General features: G+C 39.4%; 1 protein-coding gene across 1 annotated transcript; it reads left to right on the top strand.

The window, feature by feature from the left end:
- Positions 1 to 1,871: 1,871 nt before the first annotated feature.
- Positions 1,872 to 23,628, top strand: LOC147563933 (Zinc finger, C3HC4 type (RING finger) family protein). The gene is made up of 13 exons (XM_086641896.1): positions 1,872 to 2,482; positions 3,410 to 4,139; positions 4,589 to 10,575; positions 10,754 to 12,273; positions 12,843 to 13,106; positions 13,468 to 13,688; positions 14,545 to 14,816; positions 16,071 to 19,125; positions 19,208 to 19,340; positions 19,974 to 20,497; positions 20,624 to 21,538; positions 22,329 to 22,505; positions 23,100 to 23,628. Exons 1-13 carry the CDS (start codon positions 2,136 to 2,138, stop codon positions 23,295 to 23,297), a joined length of 14,343 nt encoding a protein of 4,780 aa, XP_086498022.1. The 5' UTR covers positions 1,872 to 2,135; the 3' UTR covers positions 23,298 to 23,628.
- The last annotated feature ends 52 nt before the right edge of the window (positions 23,629 to 23,680 follow it).

Genomic DNA, 23,680 nt, shown 5'->3' with positions numbered 1-23,680 from the left:
ACTATGCACGAACGGTTTGGTTCGGTTATCTAACTGAACCAATAATATAAATTTTACCAAGAACAAAAAAACAAATTTTCAACTTTAAAAATATGCCACAATTGTACTTAGAACGTGCAAAAAATTAGCATTATCTCACAAACCAAAGTCTACATTACGCAATTAATTCGACGTAGTTTATCAACATTCGAGGAAGATAAAAAACGATAAACAATTGAATCTCCACCATAAATCATGCCCAATCATATATTCTTACATAAACAATATATGAAACATAATAATACATGGTTTGGTTCGGTTTTTTCGGTTATTCATCAAACAAATCCATGAACCGAACCAAACCATTCAGTTTTGATCTTTTATTATCCAAACCAATCCGAATAACCATTGGATCGGTCCCCAAACCTGTTTGGATCGGATTGATTTGGATACTAAATGCACACCCCTAAGTTATTGTGCTTATAACATGGTCTCGATGCATCAATGCAGGGTCGGCCCGAACATATGGGGGGCCCCAAGTGGAACTGAAATATGGGGGACCTATATCGTGTTTGTTAGAAAAACTAATTTTATTTTTTAATGATGTTTAGAGGTGGATTTGATCTCCTGGCCTCTCGTACAATATCTAAGCTCTTGAACCATTGAGCTATGACTTGATTTATGTCATAATTCTCTTTATAAAATAATTATTATTTCGAAAATAACATACATGATTCGATATATAAGGCCTTTGACTATGTCAGGGCCCAAAGCGTCCCCTTTAGTTGCTTTGGGCCTATGCCGCCCTTGTATCAATGTCTTGCAACGACAGTAGTCGATTTCTCATAAGGGAAATTTTATATACACTCACCCATTTTACCCGCCACACTCACATTAGGGTTGACTTGGTCAATTTGATTGGACCGAACCAAATTTCACTCACACTCACCAAGTCAATATTGGTCAAACTCATTAAAAAAAACCTAAAATCTTCACTAACTTCCAAAACCTAGGAATTATTCGATTAATTCTTACATTAACCACATCTACACCCCACTACTTTGAGCTTTGTTTTCGGTATTAACATCCAAAAAATCAAACAATTATCTTCCTTTAAGATCATATTCAAATTATTGAAGATTTTTATTGGTGTTTCAATGGTGAAAACAATGGGAAAAGGATAAACTTCACATCCTTATTTTGATCCAAATAAAACTATAAAGACCGAAGAATTACCCACTAAAAAGTATGTAAACATCTATGAATCTTCGTTTTAAGTTTTCCTTAAGTGAAAGTGATGTTATTCTTGAAGAGCTAGCAAAAAACAATAAAGGTAACCTATCGGAGGTATCAGACCGAAATGTTGCACTACAAGTCGACACGAAGCCACCGACTTGTAAGGGGACTACTCGGTTTGACAATGTCGATGTGTTTTGTAATATGTCGGTTGTATCTTACCGATATGCATACAACAAAGTTGGAATTTTGTAACGTTGAGTAACTAATTATTTTTTATTTGTTTTCCTAAATAATGTAGGATGATCAATAAAATATTTTATTTATCTTCTTACTGATAGAAAATTTATCAAAGATCTTCAAATGTTGCTTTCTGTTACCTGTCGTTAGGATGGTACCGACAAGTTATGTTACATATCAGTTCTATCTCTCCGAATATTTGAGTTAGGCGTCGGTTTCATGTTACCGAAGGGAGGCAGAACAAGCTGGTGAAGGGTTTTGACCAAAATGTGAGTGTAAGTGATGTGTGGGTATATTTGGGTAAAAATGGGTATAAGGTGTGAGTGTAGATAACCGTGAGTGTATAGGGTAAAAATGGTGAGCGTATAGGGTAAAAATGGTGAGTGTATACAACATTTCCCATACCTCTATCAACCACGGGGATGACCACAAAAATTGGGTGGAAACATCCTGGTCTTTTAAATAATTCCATCGAACTCCCTCAAATTCACAAAAATGACGACAATATTGGAACTAAAAGCTGACTTTGAATGGTAAATTCGATGGGATTTCATTATAGACGGTGCCATTGTAATCGCGAAAACAGAGTTCTAGGGTTTTAATTAATCAACCAATCAACCATGTTAAAGTGTTTATCTTCTTTTAACTGACGAATACAGGTTTACTCGACTGATTCATTAATGGAGTCCTTAGAGACCGAATCATCATTATTACTTGAAGATTTCGGCCAAAAAGTCGATCTCACAAGAAGGATCCGTGAAGTTTTGATAAATTATCCAGAAGGAACTACAGTTTTGAAAGAATTAATTCAAAACGCCGATGATGCCGGTGCAACCAAAGTATGTCTGTGTTTGGATCGTCGAGTTCACCGAGTTGAATCATTGTTATCTGGAAAATTGGCTGAGTGGCAAGGTCCAGCTCTATTAGCATTCAATAACGCTGAATTCACTGAGGAAGATTTTGTTAGTATTTCTCGAATTGGGGATAGTAAAAAACAGAAACAAGCTTGGAAAACTGGTCGTTTTGGGTAAGATTTTATTATATTGATTTGTATTTAATCATCTTAAGCTCTAAATTTTGTTTGAGTTTTGTAAAATTCAGTACATTGGGTAGTAGTATAATTGGCAGGAATTAGATTAGATATTGATAGATCTTACTTAGCCAAGAAAAGAGGTCAATTGCTTATTGTTTATGCTGTACAAACCAATGTTACCAAATACCCAACTCCCCTTTGCGTACTGAGCACGAACTCGCCATACCCTTTTTGAGTGGGTTAGCGTTCCAGTACCCCTAACTTGCGTTCTGGAATCCTCATTGATTGACCGAGGTTCTACCTAAAAATCCATAAGCTTGATAAGTTGAGTAGTTAACTACAGGACTCTTTCTATTAGCAAGTTAAGATTTTATGTTTTACGCAGATAGAATGTCTGAAAATTGGAGTACCCATTATATATGCATCATATATTGGTTTGAAAAATAGTGAATAAAGTACTGCAACAGAAAATAGCTGACGGAATAGGTTTACCCCTAGCTTACCCGATACTCGCGTCGTAGCATATCCGATACTCACATAGTAGCGTTCCGTGTAGTGGAGTGATTCGCGTACGAGGTAACATTGGTACAATTTCTGACTAAAATATAGCACAAAATGTACCTCCTTAGATGTTTCTGTAATTGATTCAGTTCAGTTTTACTTAAGCTTTTGTGATCTCACCTAAATTTTTTGGCCTTCCTCTCTTCTTATTTGTCTTTGTTACGGGTCAGTTCTTTTAAGTCAGGTCTTACCTTAGAATAAAACCTTGAATTAACTTTTTATATGGGATATTACTTTGGTTAGTGATTTGTCAACACTTAAGTCGAGGTCATAATTTCAGTCGGTGATATGTTGTAGCAGACGTCTGTATGAAGAATAATTCATTGGTTTTGGCTGCTGAATAAACTTTTCCATTTGTAGGGTTGGGTTCAACTCGGTATACCATCTGACAGATTTACCGTCTTTTGTGAGTGGTAAATATGTTGTGTTATTTGATCCCCAGGGTGTTTATCTCCCAAATGTTTCAGCGGCAAATCCTGGAAAACGCATAGAGTATGTTAGTTCTTCAGCCATATCACTTTATAAGGACCAATTCTCTCCATATTGCGCTTTTGGATGTGACATGAAGAAGCCTTTCCCTGGAACTTTATTCCGTTTTCCTTTAAGGAATGCAGATCAGGCAGCTTCTAGTAAGCTCTCACGACAAGCATATACAGAAGATGACATCTCTTCCATGTTCGTTCAGCTGTACGAGGAAGGAGTTTTCACTTTACTCTTTCTTAAGAGCGTATTGTCAGTTGAAATGTACATATGGGATGACGGGTCACCCGACCCTCAGAAGCTTTATTCTTGTTCTGTCAGCTCTCAAAATGATGACACAGTTTGGCATCGACAAGCACTCCTGAGGCTATCCAGTAATTCGTTTGTGTCTCCGAAGAATGAGATGGGTTCTTTTTCATTAGACTTCTTGAGTGAGGCAAGTGTTGGGTCCAATATGGAGAAGAGAATAAATACCTTCTTCATAGTGCAGGCAATGGCATCAACGTCTAGTAGAATTGGTGCTTTCGCTACTGCTGCTGCCAAAGAATATGATGTTCAATTACTGCCTTGGGCATCAGTTGCAGCATGCATATCGGATTCTTCATCCGAGGTAGGATATTTTAATTTTTCGAAAGAGAACAAAAACATACATATATATATATATATAATACTATATATAGCGTACTTTTTTTAATAGTTTGTAGCAAAATTTTCAACTAAGAATACGGAAAACCTAAGAGCTACGGAATAGAAAGACTAGATGGAAACAAAACTAAAGTAAATAAGAAATCTAGACATTTCTATGGACTTTCTCTAGCTGTCCACAGTAGAAGAGTTCACCTTTGCCACTTCAACGGAGAAATATATTGGCCTAATTGCAGGTGTCACTAACCAGGTTTCCACTTCTCAAATTTATTTTTCTTTGGTTTTGTTAGTTTTCCGTGTTTCCTGAGGTACAGTATCTCGTAAAACTAGTTATTCTCCTCTTACATAATGATTCTCCAATTTCTTATTTTCAGGTATTCGATTAATGAATTTGATTTAATATGGTTTTAACAGGCTGATGTTCTTAATCATGGACGGGCATTTTGCTTTCTTCCCCTGCCAATAAGAACTGGATTGGCCGTGCAAGTGAATGGTTATTTTGAGGTCTCCTCTAACCGGCGAAGCATATGGTACGGGGATGACATGGACAGAGGTGGAAAGCTTCGTTCTGACTGGAACAGACTTCTATTAGAAGATGTCGTAGTTCCTGCTTATAAAAGTTTACTGCTTGGCGCACGAAGTCTAATTGGTTCAACTAAGTTTTATTCTTTATGGCCCTGTGGTTCTTTTGAAGAACCATGGAAGCTTTTGGTTGAGCAGATTTATAAAAGTATTAGTAATAGTCCAGTTCTGTTCTCAGATCTTGAAGGAGGAAAATGGGTATCACCAACTGAAGCTTATCTGCATGATGAGGAGTTCATCAAAAGTAAGGAACTTGGTGAAGCCCTTTTGCTGTTAGGAATGCCCATTGTTCATTTGCCCAAACCCCTGATTAACATGCTTTTGAAATACAGCTCAAGTTTTCAGCTAAGAGTGGTCACGCCTGCAACAGTGAGATCTTATATTAGAAACTGTAGAACCTTGGTTGCCTCAAGCAGATTTTACAAACTAGTTCTGTTGGAATATTGTCTTGATGATCTGGTTGATGAGGATGTTGTTACACATGCCAATGCCCTGCCGTTGCTACCCCTAACTAGTGGAGATTTTGGTTCCTTTTCTGCAGCCTCACAAGGGATTTCTTATTTTATCTGCAGTGATTTAGAATACAAGCTGCTTGACAAAGTCACTGACAGATTAATTGATCGAAACATTCCTCCTGACATAATGAGCAGGCTTTCTGCTATTGCACAGTCTTCAAATTCCAACATTTGTTTCTTCAATGTTAAATGCTTAGTTCAGCTATTCCCTAGAATTTTCCCTGTCGACTGGCAATACAAAAACATAGTTTTATGGGATCCAGAATCTTACCCGGATCATCCACCAGCATCATGGTTTGTGACTTTTTGGCTGTATCTTCGAGATCAGAATTATAATTTATCTATATTTGGTGATTGGCCCATCCTACCTTCTACTTCGAGACATCTGTATAGAGCTTCTAAACAGTCAAAACTGATAGATGCAGGAAAATTGTCTAATACTATGACCGATCTCCTTGTTAAGATTGACTGCCGCATACTAAACCCTGACTATGAAATTCAGCACAAGGATTTACCGCAATATGTCTACGACGCGGATGGAGCAGGTGTTTTGGCTGCAATTTTTGACATACTCCCTTTAGACGAGGAACTCATGCAAACATCTTTCTACAATTTTGGAGAGGATGAGAGGAATGAGCTTCGCCATTTTCTTCTGGACCCAAGATGGTACGTTGGAGATGGGATAGCTGATTCTCAAATACAAAAGTGCAAGTGGTTGCCGATTTATAAAGTTTATGGCGGAGGAGCTAGTTCAAATAACCAGTTTTCTAACCTAAAGAATCCTCAAAAGTATTTACCCCCTCTGAACATTCCAGAATACCTGCTGGGAGGAGAGTTCATTCAAAGCACAACCGACATCGAGGAAGATATTTTGTTAAGATATTACAAAGTTGTTCGAATGGAGAAGACTTTTTTCTACAAAAATCAAGTTCTCTACAGACTGGGTGAGTTGCTGCCAGATGTTCGTGACAGTGTGATGCTTTCTATTCTTAGAGAATTACCACAGTTATGTGCGAAAGATGCATCTTTCAGAGAAGTTATGAGAAAATTGGAATTTGTTCCAACCAGCACTGGTGTTTTAAAGTGTCCTCAGGTGCTATATGATCCTCGTAATGAAGAATTGTACTCTCTTCTAGAAGATTCTGACAGCTTCCCTTGTGGGGTTTTCGAAGAATCTAATATTCTGGACATGTTACAAGGTTTAGGCCTCAGAACATCCGTGTCCCCCGAGACAATCATAGAAAGTGCTCGTCAGGTGGAGCTCTTGAGGCACAGTGATCAGGGAAAGGCAAACACGAGGGGCAAGGTGCTACTTGCGTACCTAGAGGTAAATGCTGGGAAGTGGTTACTGAACCCATCAAACAATGGTCAAAGAATGAAACAAAGAATGTTATCAAGAGCTGCAACAGTAGTTAAATCTCGCAATTTGGAAAACGACCTTGACAAATTCTGGAATGATATGAAAATGATTTGCTGGTGCCCTGTTCTGGTTTCTGCTCCTCATCAGACTTTGCCCTGGCCCTCAGCTTCATCTGTGGTTGCTCCTCCAAAGCTGGTCAGGTTACGTACAGATTTGTGGCTTGTTTCAGCAAGCATGCGCATACTGGATGGCGAATGCTCATCAACAGCTTTATCCTGTAGCTTAGGTTGGTCCTCTCCACCTGGAGGAAGTATTATTGCGGCCCAACTACTTGAGCTTGGGAAGAATAATGAGCTTGTCACAGATCAGGTGCTTCGACAAGAGCTAGCCCTTGCCATGCCAAGGATATATTCTATATTGACAGGTATGATGGGCTCAGATGAAATGGACATTGTAAAAGCTATTCTAGAAGGCTGTCGATGGATTTGGGTCGGAGATGGATTTGCAATCTCAGATGAGGTTGTCTTAAACGGTCCTCTCCATTTGGCTCCTTATATACGTGTGATTCCTATTGACTTAGCAGTTTTCAGGGAATTATTTTTAGAGCTTGGAATAAGAGAATTCTTGAAGCCTACAGATTATGCTAGCATTCTTTGTAGAATGGCTACACAAAAAGGTTCCACTCCCCTGGACCCAGAAGAACTCAGAGCAGCACTGTTGATTGTGCAGCATCTAGCAGACGTTCATTTTCAGCATCAGCAGGTTCAAGTATATCTTCCAGATTCGTCTTCCCGACTTTTTGCTGCTACCAGTCTTGTTTACAATGATGCTCCATGGTTACTTGGCTCAGAAAGCCCTGAAAGTGCTTATGGGAATGCGTCTACTACTTTGCTCAGCACGAGGGATGTGCACAAATTTGTTCATGGCAACATTTCAAATGATGTTGCGGAGAAACTGGGTGTATGCTCTCTTCGTAGACTATTACTTGCTGAGAGTGCTGACTCAATGAACTTGAGTCTATCGGGGGCTGCTGAAGCTTTTGGGCAGCATGAAGCCTTGACAACAAGATTGAAACATATAGTTGAAATGTACGCTGATGGACCTGGAATTCTCTTTGAGCTGGTGCAAAATGCAGAGGATGCAGGAGCTTCTGAGGTGACATTTCTCTTGGATAAAACTCAATATGGAACTTCATCTGTTCTTTCTCCGGAGATGGCAGACTGGCAGGGACCTGCTCTATATTGTTTTAACACTTCAGTGTTCAGCGCACAAGATCTTTACGCAATCTCACGGATTGGTCAAGATAGTAAGTTAGAAAAACCCTTTGCAATTGGAAGGTTCGGTCTTGGCTTCAATTGTGTCTATCATTTTACAGATATTCCTGCTTTTGTTTCTGGAGAAAATATCGTGATGTTTGATCCTCATGCTTGTCATCTACCTGGTATATCTCCATCCCACCCTGGCCTGCGGATCAAATTTGCTGGGAGAAGGATTCTAGAGCAATTTCCTGATCAATTCTCTCCATTCTTACACTTCGGCTGTGACTTGCAGCATCCATTTCCTGGCACTCTCTTCCGTTTTCCTTTGAGGAATGACGCTTCTGCTTCTCGAAGTCTAATTAAAAAGGAAAAGTATGCACCTGATGATGTCTTATCGCTGTTCTCTACTTTCTCTGAAGTTGTGTCTGAAGCCCTACTCTTTCTTCGCAAAGTCAAAATCATCTCTATTTTCGTGAAGGATGGGGTTGGTCATGACATGAAACTTATTCATCGTGTCGAGAGGGAACATATCAGTGGGCTAGAAATCAGCTCCCATCCACAGAATAATCTGCTTGGTTTTATTCATGGAAATCATAGTGGAATAGACAGGAACCAGTTCCTGAACAAATTAAATAAGACCATTGAGACGGAATTGCCATGGAATTGTCAGAAGGTTGTGGTGACTGAGCGAGATATTTCTGGTGAAAAGTCGCATATCTGGATGACGAGTGAATGTTTAGGAGGTGGACGTGCTAAAAAGAAAGCCATTCACTTGGACAATAAGTCACATAATTTCATCCCATGGGGTTGTGTTGCTGCCTACTTGCACACTGTGAATTTGAATGGCACGAAGGAACTGAATGGTGATCAAAGCGCTGAAGCAGAAGATAGTAGTAACAGTTCAGATTCTCAAGTTTTGCAAGAATCCGGACAATATAGGAGGAATTTTGATGGTCGAGCATTCTGTTTTCTGCCATTGCCAATTAGTACTGGTCTTCCAACGCATGTTAATGCCTATTTTGAGTTATCATCAAATCGAAGGGACATTTGGTTTGGCAATGATATGGCTGGGGGTGGAAAAGTTCGTTCAGACTGGAACCTTTACCTCCTTGAAGATGTTGTTGCTCCTGCTTATGGTCGCTTACTAGAAAAGGTTGCGTCCGAGATTGGTCCATGTGATTTGTTCTCTTCATTTTGGCCAGTAACAAACATGGTAGAGCCTTGGGCATCCATGGTTCGGAAACTCTATAAGTCTGCCTCTGATCTTGGTCTCCGAGTGTTATACACTGAAGCCAGAGGGGGCCAGTGGATATCGACAAAGCAAGCCATTTTTCCTGATTATCATTTCTCCAAAGCGGAGGAGCTTGTAGAAGCATTATCTGCTGCAGGTTTGCCTCTTGTTCGTGTTTCTAAGGCAGTTGTAGAAAGGTTCGCGGAGGCTTGCCCGTCTCTGCATTTCCTAACACCTCAGTTGCTTAGAGCCTTACTCATTCGACGAAAACGTGGATTTAGGGATAGGAACGCAATGATCTTGACACTTGAATACTGCTTAAGCGACGTCAATGTAACTGTGCAGTCTGATAGTTTGTATGGTTTACCCTTGGTTCCTCTTGCAAACGGGTTATTCACAATATTTAGCAAGAGGGGAGACGGAGAAAGAATTTTTATTACTTCTGAAAATGAGTATGGTCTTCTCAGGGATTTAGTTCCACATCTTCTCATAGATAGCAGCATTCCAGAAGGAGTTCAAAGTAAGCTATGCAATATAGCCCAAGGCGACTCAAATGTCTCGCTGCTGACGTGCAAATTGCTCGAGGAACTATTCCCTAGGTTAATGCCAGGTGAGTGGCAGAATTCTAAACGGGTTATGTGGACCCCAGGCCAACAAGGTCAACCAAGCTTAGAGTGGTTGGGACTGCTATGGAGTTATTTGAGGTCATCTTGCGATGATCTCTCAATGTTTTCTAAGTGGCCTATTTTGCCAGTTGGGAAGAATTGCCTATTGCAGCTTGTCAGAAATTCAAATGTTGTCAAAGATGAAGGATGGAGCGAGAACATGCTGTCTTTATTGCAGAAAGTTGGTTGCTTCTTCTTGAGACTGGACCTTCCAATCAATCATCCACAATTGAGTAATTATGTGCAGGATTCAACTGCGACTGGCATTCTAAATGCTCTACTTGTCCTTTCTAGGGAGTCACATGATATTGACAGCTTGTTTATTGATGCATCAGAAGGAGAATTACATGAACTACGTAGTTTCATTCTCCAGTCCAAATGGTTTTCTGGGGGCCAAATGGATTCCAAACACATCAATGTCATCAAGCAACTCCCAATGTTCGAGTCATATAGAAGCAGAAGACTTGTAAGTTTGAGCAAACCTACCAAGTGGATCAAACCAGAAGGTGTGCACGAGGAGCTTCTAAATGAAGCCTTTGTTCGCACTGAATCAGAAAAAGATAAAACTATTTTGAAAAGTCATCTTGAAATTAAAGAACTTTCAAGGGCTGAGTTTTACAAAGATTTTGTGCTTAATCGCATGTCTGAATTCCTTTCGCAACCAGGATCTCTTTCTGCAATATTGCGTGATGTGAAGCTTTTGATTGAAGAGGACATTTCCATCAAAACAGTGCTCTCGCAAACACCTTTCGTTTTAGCAGCCAATGGATCCTGGCAACTTCCTTCAAAGTAATTTATTTGTTTATCTCTTATCAATCTCTTCCACAGTTTGTTTCTCTTCAGCCAGATTTGTTAGAAGGATATTTTGTAATGGTCAATTTAATAATTTACAGCATGAACTATTTGAACAATATTTACTTTTGAAGAAGAAAGAAACATATTTTAACTTCAGTATATTTCTTTGCAGGTTGTATGATCCTCGCGTCCCGGAGCTGCAAGAGATGCTTCACGAGGAAGCATTCTTCCCTTCTGAGAAGTTCCTAGATACTGAAACTCTTGAGACTTTGATAGATCTGGGGCTCAAGAGGACCTTGGGACTTCATGGTTTGCTTGATAGTGCTACGTCTGTCTCAATGCTGTATGATTCAGGGGACCAGAAGGCGCTTAACAATGGAAGAAGGTTGCTTTCCTGTCTTGATGCTCTCGGATTTAAGCTCTCCAAGGGGGAAAGAGAGGACAACTGTGGTGAAGTCAGTGATGCTCCATGTTCGCACATATGTAGTGAGCTACGCGATGATGTTCCCGGAAGCGAGTACTTGTCAGCAACTTGTAAGGAGAACTCCAGCGGACAGGATTTAGAGTTTCAGTCCTTTTTAGGTGACATCATGCACAATATACCAGATGAAGAATTCTGGACAAAAATAAAAATTATCTCGTGGTGTCCGGTATATGTTGATCCACCGCTGCAAGTTCTTCCCTGGTTTACATCAAAACATCAAGTTGCAGCTCCAATTGATGTGAGACCTAAATCACAAATGTGGATGATGTCATCTACAATGCGTATACTAGACGGCGAATGCTGCTCAAAATACCTGCAACGTAAACTTGGCTGGCTAGATTACCCCAATGTCGGTGCTTTATCCACCCAATTGGTTGGTCTATCTAAGTCTTATAGCCAGCTGAAGCTGCAGGGCATAGAGGACACTGAACTTGATTCCGTACTGCAGAAGGAAATACCAACTCTTTACTCAAAAATGAATGAATTCGTTGGTACTGATGACCTATCAATTTTAAAATCTTCATTGAATGGCATTTCATGGGTTTGGATTGGAGACAACTTTATATCACCCGAGGCACTTGCATTTGATTCACCAGTTAAATTCCATCCTTATTTGTATGCTGTTCCATCTGAGCTATCAGAGTGCAGAAACTTGCTGTTAGCTTTAGGTGTCAAATTAACTTTTGATGCTTTGGACTATGTGAATGTTTTGAACCGCTTGAAGCATGACCTTAAGGGGTTGCCTTTATCAGCAGAGCAGTTGAGTTTTGTTCTTTGCATATTGGAAGCTATTGCAGAGTGCTATGCAGATAAGCCATTATCTGAAACATCTAACGGTCCACTGTTGATGCCGGATTCCTCTGGAGTCCTGATGAATGCTGTGGATCTTGTGTACAATGATGCACCATGGATGGAGCAAAGTACTCTTGCTTCAAAACATTTTGTGCATCCAAGTATTAGCAATGATCTATCAGACAGGCTTGGGGTTCAGTCACTTCGTTGCCTGTCCTTAGTTGATGAAGAAATGATAAAGAATCTTCCATGCATGGATTATGCGAGAATAAGTGGGCTTCTCTCATTATATGGGAACAACGATTTTTTGTTGTTTGATCTTCTTGAGTTGGCAGACTGCTGCAAAGCAAAGAAGCTGCATCTGATATTTGACAAGCGAGAACATTCTCGTCAGTCGTTGCTCCAGCACAATCTAGGTAATCAGTGTTTGACATTGTATTTTTGACAGTATTTTCTATGTGGTAAATTCATAAACAGGGTTTACTTTTTATTTTTTTTGAGAAATCGACTGGGACCTACGTTAGTCATTACAAGGCATTGATACATCATCAAGATGTGATAAGCACGATAACCGCCTAAGTTAAACCAATAACTGAAGGGGCTAAATCCCAACGACATAGAGCCTAAAGCCCGACAAACTTATTATTATTTATACCTTTAATAACCCAAATTTAATAACCATGGATTCCACCTCCTCTGTAAATATGGTTTACTTTAAACAAAGTAATTACGTGGTATGACTTGAGAATCTTGTCAAGTATAAAAATTCATCCTGTTGTTTTTTTTATATGCAAAAAAAAAAAAAAAAAGTTCCCTAGGAGGTCATGTTTTTGTAGTGACACTACTAGCCCGTGGTTCTTATAATCCCGCGATAACGCTTGATGTGGTGTAAGTGTTTTCCTGAGGTTGATTTTAGGTGGACATGAGTGTCATATTTCTAATCCATCCTAATAGAATATTATCTGTTTCATTGCAAATGGTTCAGGTGAGTATCAGGGGCCTGCTCTAGTTGCTGTGCTAGATGGGGCTACCTTGAGTCAGGAGGAAGTCAGCAGTCTCCAGCTTCTTCCACCATGGCGTTTGCGGGGAAATACTCTTAATTATGGTTTAGGACTTCTTAGCTGCTATTTCATATGTGATCTCCCTGCAGTTGTTTCTAATGGGTACTTTTACATGTTTGATCCACTTGGAAAAGCCCTTGCTGCCCCCTCAAGCAATAGCCCCTCCGCTAAAATGTTTTCTTTGAAAGGTAGTTAATTTATTTCTCGCTTAATACTTGTAAGGTGCTTACGTCTTGAGCTTGCAACACAGAGATGATAGTTGTAAATTTACATGTCTGCTTACGTCAAAGTCTCCTTTGTTTCAGTTCGTACCATGTTACTGCCCCACATATGCATCTGTCTGTTAACATTTGGGAGGTCCTTCTCTGAGTTTCTATATGCAAATACAATGGCCAAATTTCTCATGCCTTGCTTCGACCATTAGTATTTTGGGCATTTTCGTGTTAGTTTATACTCATTTCTTGCATATAGTTATAAAGAAAGACGCCAACTGTTTCGTATACTCCTACATAAAGAGAAATCTAAATCTTAAAATTTTATGCATTTCAGGAGCTCGTTTGACTGAGAGATTCCGCGATCAATTCAGCCCTATGCTTATTGGTCAAAATATGCCCTGGTCATCATCAGATTCCACAGTTATTCGCATGCCTCTATCCTCTAGTTGTATGAAAGACGGACTTCAGTATGGATCAGAAAGAATAATGCAGATTTTTGACAGATTTATGGAGCATGCATCTAGTACGCTTCTATTTTTAAAGTCTGTTTTTCAGGTATAATAAGCTCAATTCCTAATTGTTGCTTTCTTTTGAGCAAGAGAGAGAATTTATATGATTATGTATTGAGATTATGTGTTTATAGCTCTCAATTATTGGTAAAATCCCTAACTGTCATCAACTGTCCAATTCTACCTCTTAGCCCAAACATAGTCTAAGGTGAGTATCGCAGTCCTAGGGTAAGAAAAGAACCTTGTTAAAATGGGTGCTAAAATGACTCCAGGGCTTTCATACCCGCTGATCCGCCTGGTTCACTTTAATTAGTAATCTGGGCGTTCTTGACCTTTAACTCCGGGATAAGGTCCTCCTCTTACCTATTCATAGAAACCGGGTTTCTAGAACTCTGTTGTTGATGTAGAAATCGGCTGTCTCTCAAGTTTCGTCCCATCCCGCTGTTTAGAAGCTTCCTCTCACCCATTGAGATCTTTTTCTTAACATAGCCCATCCATTCTGATAACCAAGTCCTCCTTATAATTATACCATTTTATTGGAGATATTAAGATGCTAATGCACCAACTTACATAGATCTCATGTTCTTTTCCGGTGTAATTAGTGCTCATGTGATTTGACCACTATTCATTAGTTAGCTAAAATAGCCGTTTATTATCTTTTGCAACCGTATCATCCATTGCTATTGGACGCTCAAAAGCTTGTTATTACTAAATCCAACTTAACAGTGTTTATACTTTCTTTCATTGGATGTGGATGTGACAACTTAACAGGTTAATGAGATAGGTCACCATTATGTTAATCGTCTCGTTGGATGTGGATACTTTGTTTCTCACAGTGCTTATATGAAACTTCTATGTCTACCAAGAGAGTTTTTATGTTCTCGATTCTTTTATGTCGTCAGGTATCCCTATCAACTTGGGAGGAGGGAGCTTTACATCCATCTCAGAATTTTTCTGTTTGCATTGATCCATCATTAGCAATTATGAGAAATCCTTTTTCAGAAAAGAAGTGGAGAAAATTTCAAATATCAAGGCTATTTAGTAGCTCAAACACCACAATCAAAATACATACTATTGATGTGCACATGTTTGAAAGAGAAAATAAGGTTGTTGACAAATGGATCGTGGTTCTTAGCCTGGGTTCTGGACAAACAAGGAATATGGCCCTTGATAGGTAAGTCTCTTCTTTGATAAAAAGAAAGAGAGCGCCTTTTATTCAGTACGTATACAACTTTATTATCATACCGTGGCAGGTCTAGATTTATTTCCTTGCATGTATCTCGTGGTTTTAGTGTCACTCTGAAGCTTTACTGAACTAAAATTGGCTAAATATGAACTAGAGCATTAATTAGAAAGAAAAGAAATAACATAGTGCAACCAAGGTTTATTTCATGGATTTTGGTAACTAAAAGCAAGGAATGAAATTTAAAATTTCGCAAAATATTTCCTATATTTATACTAGGTGCACGAAATCACACTTACAACTACTTCCTGCATAGTTTCCACCGACAAGCGGGAAATTTCGATTGAAATTGTTGGAAATTTTGAAATTTCCACCGACATGATGAAAAATTCGACTGGCATAATGGAAATCTAGCAAAAGATCAGGAGAAACTAAAACTAAAAACACATCTCTTCCTTATCTTTTTCATCTTCATTTCTCATAGATATCTCTTGATTTTAGTGTTATGTTTTTAATGTTTTTAAAATCTATTTGAATGATTTTACCCCCTGAGTTAACTGGCTAATTGATTTTATCTTAATAACACCCCTGATATATCTATGTAATTAAAAGATACTTTCTGAAACTAACATAGTTTGTTGAGATCAGCATAACATATCATATTTTCTTCTAAGTGTCTCATATATCATTGGAGCAGATCTATCCCTTGGGTAAAACATAGATCTTTTATTGATATAGTAGAAAAACTGGGATGCTTTTATCTTTTACTTGTCATTTTAAGCTTTTTTGGCCCTAGGGGCTTGTACATTCTTTCTCCTTTCTAATTTAATCAAATTATTCAATAAAAAAACTAACAGAGCCTAGGATCACAGTGGCACATCGTCTTCCATATAGTGAATCATGCTTTTCTACACAAACACACACACACACAGATATATATATATATATATATATTATATATTAAAAATAATCATGGGTCGTAGGGCTTAGAACTAGATGGAGGCAGTAAGGGTTGGATTCTACTATCTCCAGCGCCGCATACTCCTATTATCGTACTGTTCTTATCTTTTTTTTCCCCGAAAAAGTAAAAGAACATTTACAGAAGTCACTCTCCAACTCTTCCATAGGTTATCTTTTCAATATTTTCGACTGTAAACGAATAAAATGAAATAGACAACTCTTCCATAGGTTATGCTTTTCTAGTTGTATGCTTCTCTGACACGGTTATTGCAAATTACTTTTCAGGCGGTATATGGCTTACGACTTGACACCTGTTGCTGGAGTTGCAGCCCATATATCAAGAAATGGACAACCCGCAGATGCCCATTCCTCCAGCTGTATTTTGTCTCCTCTTCCTTTGTCGAAAGATCTAAGGATACCCGTGACCATGCTTGGATGTTTCCTTGTTCGTCCTAATTGCGGGCGCTCTCTATTCAAGTGCCGAACTGACACTACTTCACCAGAACCACAAGTCGATGCTGGAAATCAGTTAATAGAGGCTTGGAACAGAGAACTAATGTGTTGCGTTCGTGATTCATATGTGGAGATGGTACTGGAGATGCAAAGGCTAAGAAGGGAACCTTCAAATGCGACTATTGATTCAAGTACTGTACGTGCGGTTAGCCCACTTTTGCAGGCTTATGGGGATAGAATATATTTGTTCTGGCCAAGGTCGAAACAGAGTTCCTCTCTAAGTAATCAGTCTGATGCAATTTCCAGTAATGCAAGTTCTTCGAATGTGGGTGAAACTGACTGGGAGTGTCTAATCAAACAAGTGATACAACCTTTCTATTCCCGCCTTGTTGACCTTCCCGTTTGGCAGCTCTATTCTGGGCGTGTAGTGAAGGCTGAAGATGGTATGTTTCTTGCTCAGCCTGGGAATGAGGTGGGTGACAATTTGACTCCATCTACTGTTTTTAGTTTCATCAAGGAACACTATCCTGTCTTCTCGGTGCCATGGGAATTGGTTAGTGAAATTCAGGCAGTAGGAGTTGCCGTTAGAGAAATCAGGCCCAAAATGGTAAGAAATCTCCTCAAGGCCTCTTCCACATCTATTGCCCTTCGATCAGTTAATACATACATAGATGTGCTCGAGTATTGTTTATCTGATATTGAACTCAAGGTATCTAATTCATCTGAAAATGATTCTTCAATGGAACACGATATTCATAATTCTTCAAGTAGAACTGTTTTCCAAGAGGGTAACAGTTCTACTTCTATATCACATCTAAGCATGCAGGCATCTCGTAGGATATCTACCCCAAGTTCAGATAACCATGGAGGTGATCCACTCGAAATAATGACTAGCTTTGGAAAGGCGTTGTTTGATTTCGGTCGAGGAGTGGTTGAGGACATTGGTAGGGCTGGAGGCCCTTTGGTTCCAAATAGTACTATTACAGGTAGCGGAAGTGGTTCAAATTTTGATCCACGGTTTGCATCTATATCTGCTGAGCTAAAAGGTCTCCTTTGTCCAACTGCAACAAGCAATCTTGCTAGACTAGGTGTAGATGAAATTTGGGTCGGCAGCAAGGAGCAGCAAACTCTAATGGGTCCACTGGCTGCAAAATTTATCCATCCAGAATGCTTAGGAAGATCAATCATTGCTGATATTTTTTCTGATCAAAATATCCAAATGTTCTTGAAATTGCAGAGTTTCTCTCATCGCTTGTTGGCGAATAACATGAGATTACTTTTTGGTGGACACTGGGTAAATCATGTTATGAGCTCAAATAAAGTTCCATGGTTTTCGTGGGAGAGTAATACACATTCAAGTGCTGAAGGGGGTCCTTCTCCTGAATGGATAAGACTATTTTGGAAAAGTTTTAATGGCTCACCTGGAGATATTTCACTTTTTTCTGATTGGCCTCTTATTCCTGCTTTTCTTGGTAGGTCAGTATTATGTCGCGTAAGAGAGCATCATCTGGTTTTTATACCGCCACTTGTTACTGATCCAACATTAGGAAATGATACTTCAGAACTGAGTAGTGAGGGGAACGAGGCAACAGGATCAGCGGGTATTTATAAAACTAGATTAGTTCAGTCATACATTTTGGCATTCGAAGTAATGAATTCGAGATTCCCCTGGTTGTCATCATTTCTCAACCAATGCAACATACCGATTTATGATACCTCGTTCCTAGAGGGTGCTTCTTCGTGTAACTGTATCCCAACTCCAGGACATTCTTTAGGGAAAGTGATTGTTACTAAGTTATTTGCTGCTAAACGTGCTGGATATTTTGTAGAACCTGCCTTTTCTGTTGCTGCTGATCGTGATCAATTGTTTAATCTTTTTGCTTCAGATTTAAGTTCTCCAAGTGGGCCCACATACACAAGAGAAGAGATTGAGTTGTTACGAGGTCTTCCTATCTATAAAACTGTCCTGGGTTCGTATACCAGGTTGCATGATATAGACCAATGTATTATATCTCCCAGAGCTTTCTTCCAGCCTTGTGATGAGCGGTGCTTATCTTATTCTACAGATTCAACTAGAAGTCTGTTCCATTCCCTTGGGGTCCCTGAACTGCACGATCAAGACATTCTTGTGAGATTTGCACTGCCAGGTTTTGAAGGAAAATCTCAGGAGGAGCAAGAGGATATCCTAATTTACTTGTACACAAATTGGCGGGATCTCGAGGCAGATGCAAATGTTGTCAGCGCTTTGAAAGAGACTAAATTTGTAAGAAATGCAAGTGCAGTTCGTGAAGAACTATTTAAGCCCAAAGATCTGCTTGATCCTAATGATTCTTTACTTAAGTCAGTATTCACCGAGGACAGAAATAGGTTTCCTGGTGAGAGGTTCACTGCTGATGGGTGGCTTCTAATTTTAAGGAAAGCAGGCCTTCGAACCTCGACAGAAGCAGATGTGATACTTGAATGTGCCAGAAAAGTGGAGTTTCTTGGAGAGAAGTACATGAGTTCATTAGAGGGTCCCGACAGTTTTGATGCTATTTTCTCCAATTCCAGTGATGGAATTTCTGTGGAAATATGGTCTCTAGCTGTGTCTGTTGTACAAACTATATTCTTAAACTTTGCTGTCTTGTATAACAATAACTTCTGTGATGTACTTAGCAAGATTGCATTTATACCTGCTGAGAGGGGACTTCCTTATATTGGTGGTAAGAAAGGTGGGAAAAGGGTGCTTTGTTCTTATAATGAAGCCATTCTGTTGAATGACTGGCCTCTGTCCTGGAGTAGTGCTCCCATTCTAACTAATCAAAGTGTTGTTCCGCCCGACTATGCTTGGAAAGCGCTCCACTTGAGGAGTCCTCCAGCCTTTTCAACTGTCTTGAAGCATTTAGAGGTAACAAGTTTATCCTTTTTACGTCTGTTGAGCAAAACCGTTATCTGGATGTAGACATGCATTCAATACATGCATTCCCCAGGTTATTGGAAGAAATGGTGGTGAGGACACTCTTGCCCATTGGCCTGCAGTATCAGGCATGATGACCGTGGAGGAAGCTTCTCGAGAAATATTGCTTTATCTGGATAAGATTTGGAGTAACCTCTCTGCTGCAGGTCACTTCCTTGTGTTTAACTTTTATTTTTAGTAGGTTTTTGTGAGATGGGCATTATCATTTTCTCCGCCGATTCATTTTTCTCAATACAATAAATAAAAAAAGTTTTGCCTACTTGTTTTGGTCTTTTTCTTATCCTGGGCAGGTTTCTAACTGAAGCTACCTTAAAATTCTGTGCTCTTTTAACAACTTATTCATTTGCCAATATAACAATATCCGACCCTTCCCAAAATAACTAAAAGGAATGTTTAGTTCATTTTGAGATACGGCGGAAGTGGGTGCTAGAACTATCTAGACTGGTATATAATTGCATATATTGGCTCTAGTGAAAAGGGTCTCATTCTTTTTTCCACCTTAACTTCTTTCAATGTATGGGTCTAGAATCTGAATACTACTTGTGAACGGCACATGTTGAAGGTGCCACCCGTTTGGCCAACCACTGGCAAGGTTGGCAGGGGCAAAAACCATGGCAGGCGAGAAATTGAAAATTTACTGCTCTGGGAGGGGCGCCCAGATCATATATATATATATTACATCTCTCACATTATAGAACACTAATCGATATACATTTCAAGAATGATACGATATCAAAGCTCATTTAATGTTTCCTTTTCACTTCTGTTGTCTTTGGCAGATGTATCGAAGTTAAAGGAAGTGGCGTTCGTGCCAGTTGCAAATGGCACACGCTTGGTTACAGCAAACTCTCTTTTTGTGCGTTTGACAACAAATCTCGCTCCGTTTGTATTTGAACTTCCTACACTCTATCTCCCATTCATGAAGGTTCTGAAGGACCTGGGGCTTCAGGATGCTCTTTCACTCACATGCGCGAAGGATCTTCTGCTGAATATCCAGAAAGCATGTGGATATCAGCGCCTAAATCCTAATGAACTCCGGGCTGTGATGGAGATTTTGCAGTTTATCTGTGATGCAATTGCACCTGAGAATATAGAAGACAAGTCCAGTTACATATCAGAAGCAATTGTACCAGATGATGGCTGTAGACTAGTTGTTGCAGGATCTTGTGTTTACATTGATTCTTTTGGATCTCGATTTATTAGAAACATAGACATTTCCAGGATAAGGTTTGTTCACCCTGATCTCCCAGAAAGAATATGTACAGCCTTGGGCATTCGAAAGCTATCTGATGTAGCTGTGGAGGTAACTTGATTTTTTTTTCCTCTCCTATATCTACTTCATCGGGTCACCCTTATATTTTGTATTTGGGTATCTCCGCATAATAGAGATATTCTCAGGCACTGAAAATTTCTGTATATCTGGCTGCAGGAACTTGACCAAGGACAGGAATTACAGTCTTTGGATAACATTGGCTCGCTCCCATTAGCAAGAATTAAGGAAAAACTCTCAAGTAGATCATTCCAGTCCGCGGTTTGGAGAATTGTGAATAGCACCACTGGTTCCTTTCCTACATCTGAATGCCCTGACTTAGAGCAAATACAGAGGTCACTGGAATCTGTTGCAGAAAAGTTGCAATTTGTCAGAATCCTCTATACCCGGTTTATTTTACTTCCCAAGTCCGTGGACATTACCCGTGTGAATAAAGAATCAGTTATTCCTCAGTGGGAGGATGGATTAAGACATCGTTCTTTTCATTTTGTCGACCGATCAAAAACTTATGCCTTAGTTGCCGAACCTCCTTATTTCATTTCTGTTTTCGATGTTATTGCCATTGTTGTGAGTCAGGTGTTGGGCTCAACGACCCCTTTACCTCTTGGACCATTATTCTCAGCTCCTGCTAGTTCGGAGCAAGCAATAGTTGATGCACTTAAACTTGGATCTGACAGAAGAAAAAATGACCTGGGAGTTGGAAGTAATCAATTGGTAGGCAAGGACCTAATGCCACAGGATGCTCGGCAAGTTCAATTCCATCCTTTGAGACCTTTTTACTCGGGTGAAATAGTGGCTTGGAGAACTGGAAAGGATGGAGACAAATTGAAGTATGGTAAAGTTCCAGAGGATGTGAGACCATCGGCTGGTCAATCACTTTACAGGTTTAAGGTGGAAACAGCACCAGGGGACACCCAGCTTCTTCTTTCTTCTCAGGTTCTCTCGTTCAAAAGCATATCAGTGGTGGAAGAAGCTTCGTCTTCAACCTTGTCCAATGATGGTAACGTTGAAAGAGAAAATAGGAACCATGTCATGGTGCAGGGAGCTGGAATCGGCGGCACAAATACTTCTAAGGTACTTTTGATCTGCGTCAATGTTGCTAAACTTTTTAAACATGAATGAGAAGTAAAATTTTATGAATGCTTTGATCGCTTGCTGCATAACTTCAGACATAGATCTGGCTTTGACCAAATATCGTTGTTTCAATGTTTCTCTTTGTTTCTGTTGAGATACGTGATACATGAGACGGATCGAGAAGACGAAGATCCAACAATCAAGACTAATCTAGGATATTAGAAGATATGGAAGATAGAATTTCTTATGTCAGGATATGTCTTGTAACTATGTAATGGAAATAATAGATAAATATTATCTAGTTTCCTAGTTTAGTTAGGAGAAACTAGGAAACCCTAAACCCTAATCTACTCTATAAATAAGAGATGGGTTCTAGGAGTTTAAGCATTCGATTACTATTCAATTTTCAATTTTTGTAACGAATCACCACAATAGTGAGGAACAAATTATGTAGCCGTTTTGGCTTTCTCCGAGGATGTAGGTCGTGAATATCCGACTGAACCTCGTTAAACATGGTGTCTTTACTTTATGTTTGTCGGCCTTTAGGCCTCTTTCATTATGGTTTAAATTAGGCAGTTATCGTGCTCATCACATCTTCATGATGTATCAATGCCTTGTAACGACTAATGTAGATCGTAGTCGATTTCACAAAAAAATAAAATATAATCGTGAATTAATAGTTTCCCTCCTGCTTTTTGTCCCTTTCTTTTTTGCTATCATTGAGTCGACTCATACTTGAGTTTTGTGAAGAATGAAACTGATTAAGGTTTTTCTTTTTGGACAAATATAGGCAGCTAAAGAGCACAGTTACGGACGAGTTTCAGCAGCAGAGTTAGTTCAGGCAGTTAATGAAATGCTCTCTGCAGCTGGGATTAGTATGAATACAGAGAAGCAGTCCGTTCTGCAAACAGCACTAACCCTGCAAGAACAACTAAAAGAGTCTCAGACAGCACTTCTTCTTGAGCAGGTTTGATGCTTACTTCCGCCATCGATTATTAATTTCAACTCCACTTCGCATTCTTATTTTGGGCTGTCGCCCCCAGTACATGATTTTTCTACGCCACCGGATCAACCTTGAAACTCAGTGACTTGGGTTCAAAACTGTGCCTCTTTTGAGGATTTCAAACTTCACTACCTCAATCCAGAGTTTGGGTTGTCAGAGCCATATAACTCAAAAGTACTGGTTGTGATTTTCATGGCTCAACTCTTATACTTCAAAACCTTGGTTTAAAAATGAAAATAGATTCACTCGGACCAACTCCTTTTTTCCCCCTCTGAGTTGTCTGTTTTCATGATTGTGGCGGAGAACTAGTTTCTCTAAATGACCTAATCATGCATGTATTATTTAATTTTTATCAGATTTCTCATTTCACAAATTTTTCCACTTCATAAACCAAGTGGTATGTACATTTTTGCCAAATCACCACAAGAGATTGTCAGTAATACTCAACATGAGACCCAATACCATTCAAGGTTTAATACAACTAGCAATACATGTATCAAAGCTAGAACTTGGTCACAAATTGACACTGGTTATCTGTACATGGATCAAATTTTGCAGGAAAAGGCCGATAGTGCTGCTAAAGAAGCAGAAACCGCAAAGGCAGCGTGGATGTGTCGAGTCTGTTTGAATTCAGAGGTTGATGCCAGTATAGTTCCTTGTGGTCATGTACTTTGTCGAGGATGTGCTTCTCATGTCTCCAGATGCCCTTTCTGTCGACTCCAAGTATCAAAAACTATGAAAATATTTAGGCCATAAGAACGCGTTTTAAGACACTGACATCATTATCTAGTTCGACGGGAAAAGGTAAAGTGGAGCAAAAGCGAAGAACCAAGCATGTAATTAGTCAGATTTGTTTGGTTTGTCGTCCCAGGTCTTGACAAAATACGATCAAATGAAAGACAGGAGGTTATATGTTTTGTTCTGAACCGAATATCCAATTTGTTTCCCATAAAATGGTGAGTGTATTTATGGAAGTAATTCTGAGTATAGATATGTTGTCAATGTAAATCTCAATTTTGTGAATAACATTTACTTCAGATAAAGATTTGTTTGGCCTCTGATTTCTTACAGGGAGCCCTTTTCACTAGACTGACTTTCCCTCTTATTTAGTGTTTGTTTTCTAATGACCTTGATTCCGA

Source organism: Eschscholzia californica, unplaced genomic scaffold (genome assembly GCF_041429995.1).
Source record: "Eschscholzia californica isolate CP2 unplaced genomic scaffold, dmEscCali1.0.p SCAF_1, whole genome shotgun sequence".
Classification (NCBI taxonomy): domain Eukaryota; kingdom Viridiplantae; phylum Streptophyta; class Magnoliopsida; order Ranunculales; family Papaveraceae; genus Eschscholzia; species Eschscholzia californica.
The sequence above is the reverse complement of the archived record's forward strand: the minus strand, read 5'-3'. Positions and strand labels throughout refer to the sequence as shown.

Coding starts and splice junctions, on each gene's coding strand:
- LOC147563933 (XM_086641896.1), top strand. CDS start 2,136: ATGGAGTCCTTAGAGACCGAATCATCATTATTACTTGAAGATTTCGGC. Junction 14,817..16,070: donor AGGAATATGGCCCTTGATAG/GTAAGTCTCTTC, acceptor ATTACTTTTCAG/GCGGTATATGGCTTACGACT. Junction 21,539..22,328: donor GCGGCACAAATACTTCTAAG/GTACTTTTGATC, acceptor GGACAAATATAG/GCAGCTAAAGAGCACAGTTA.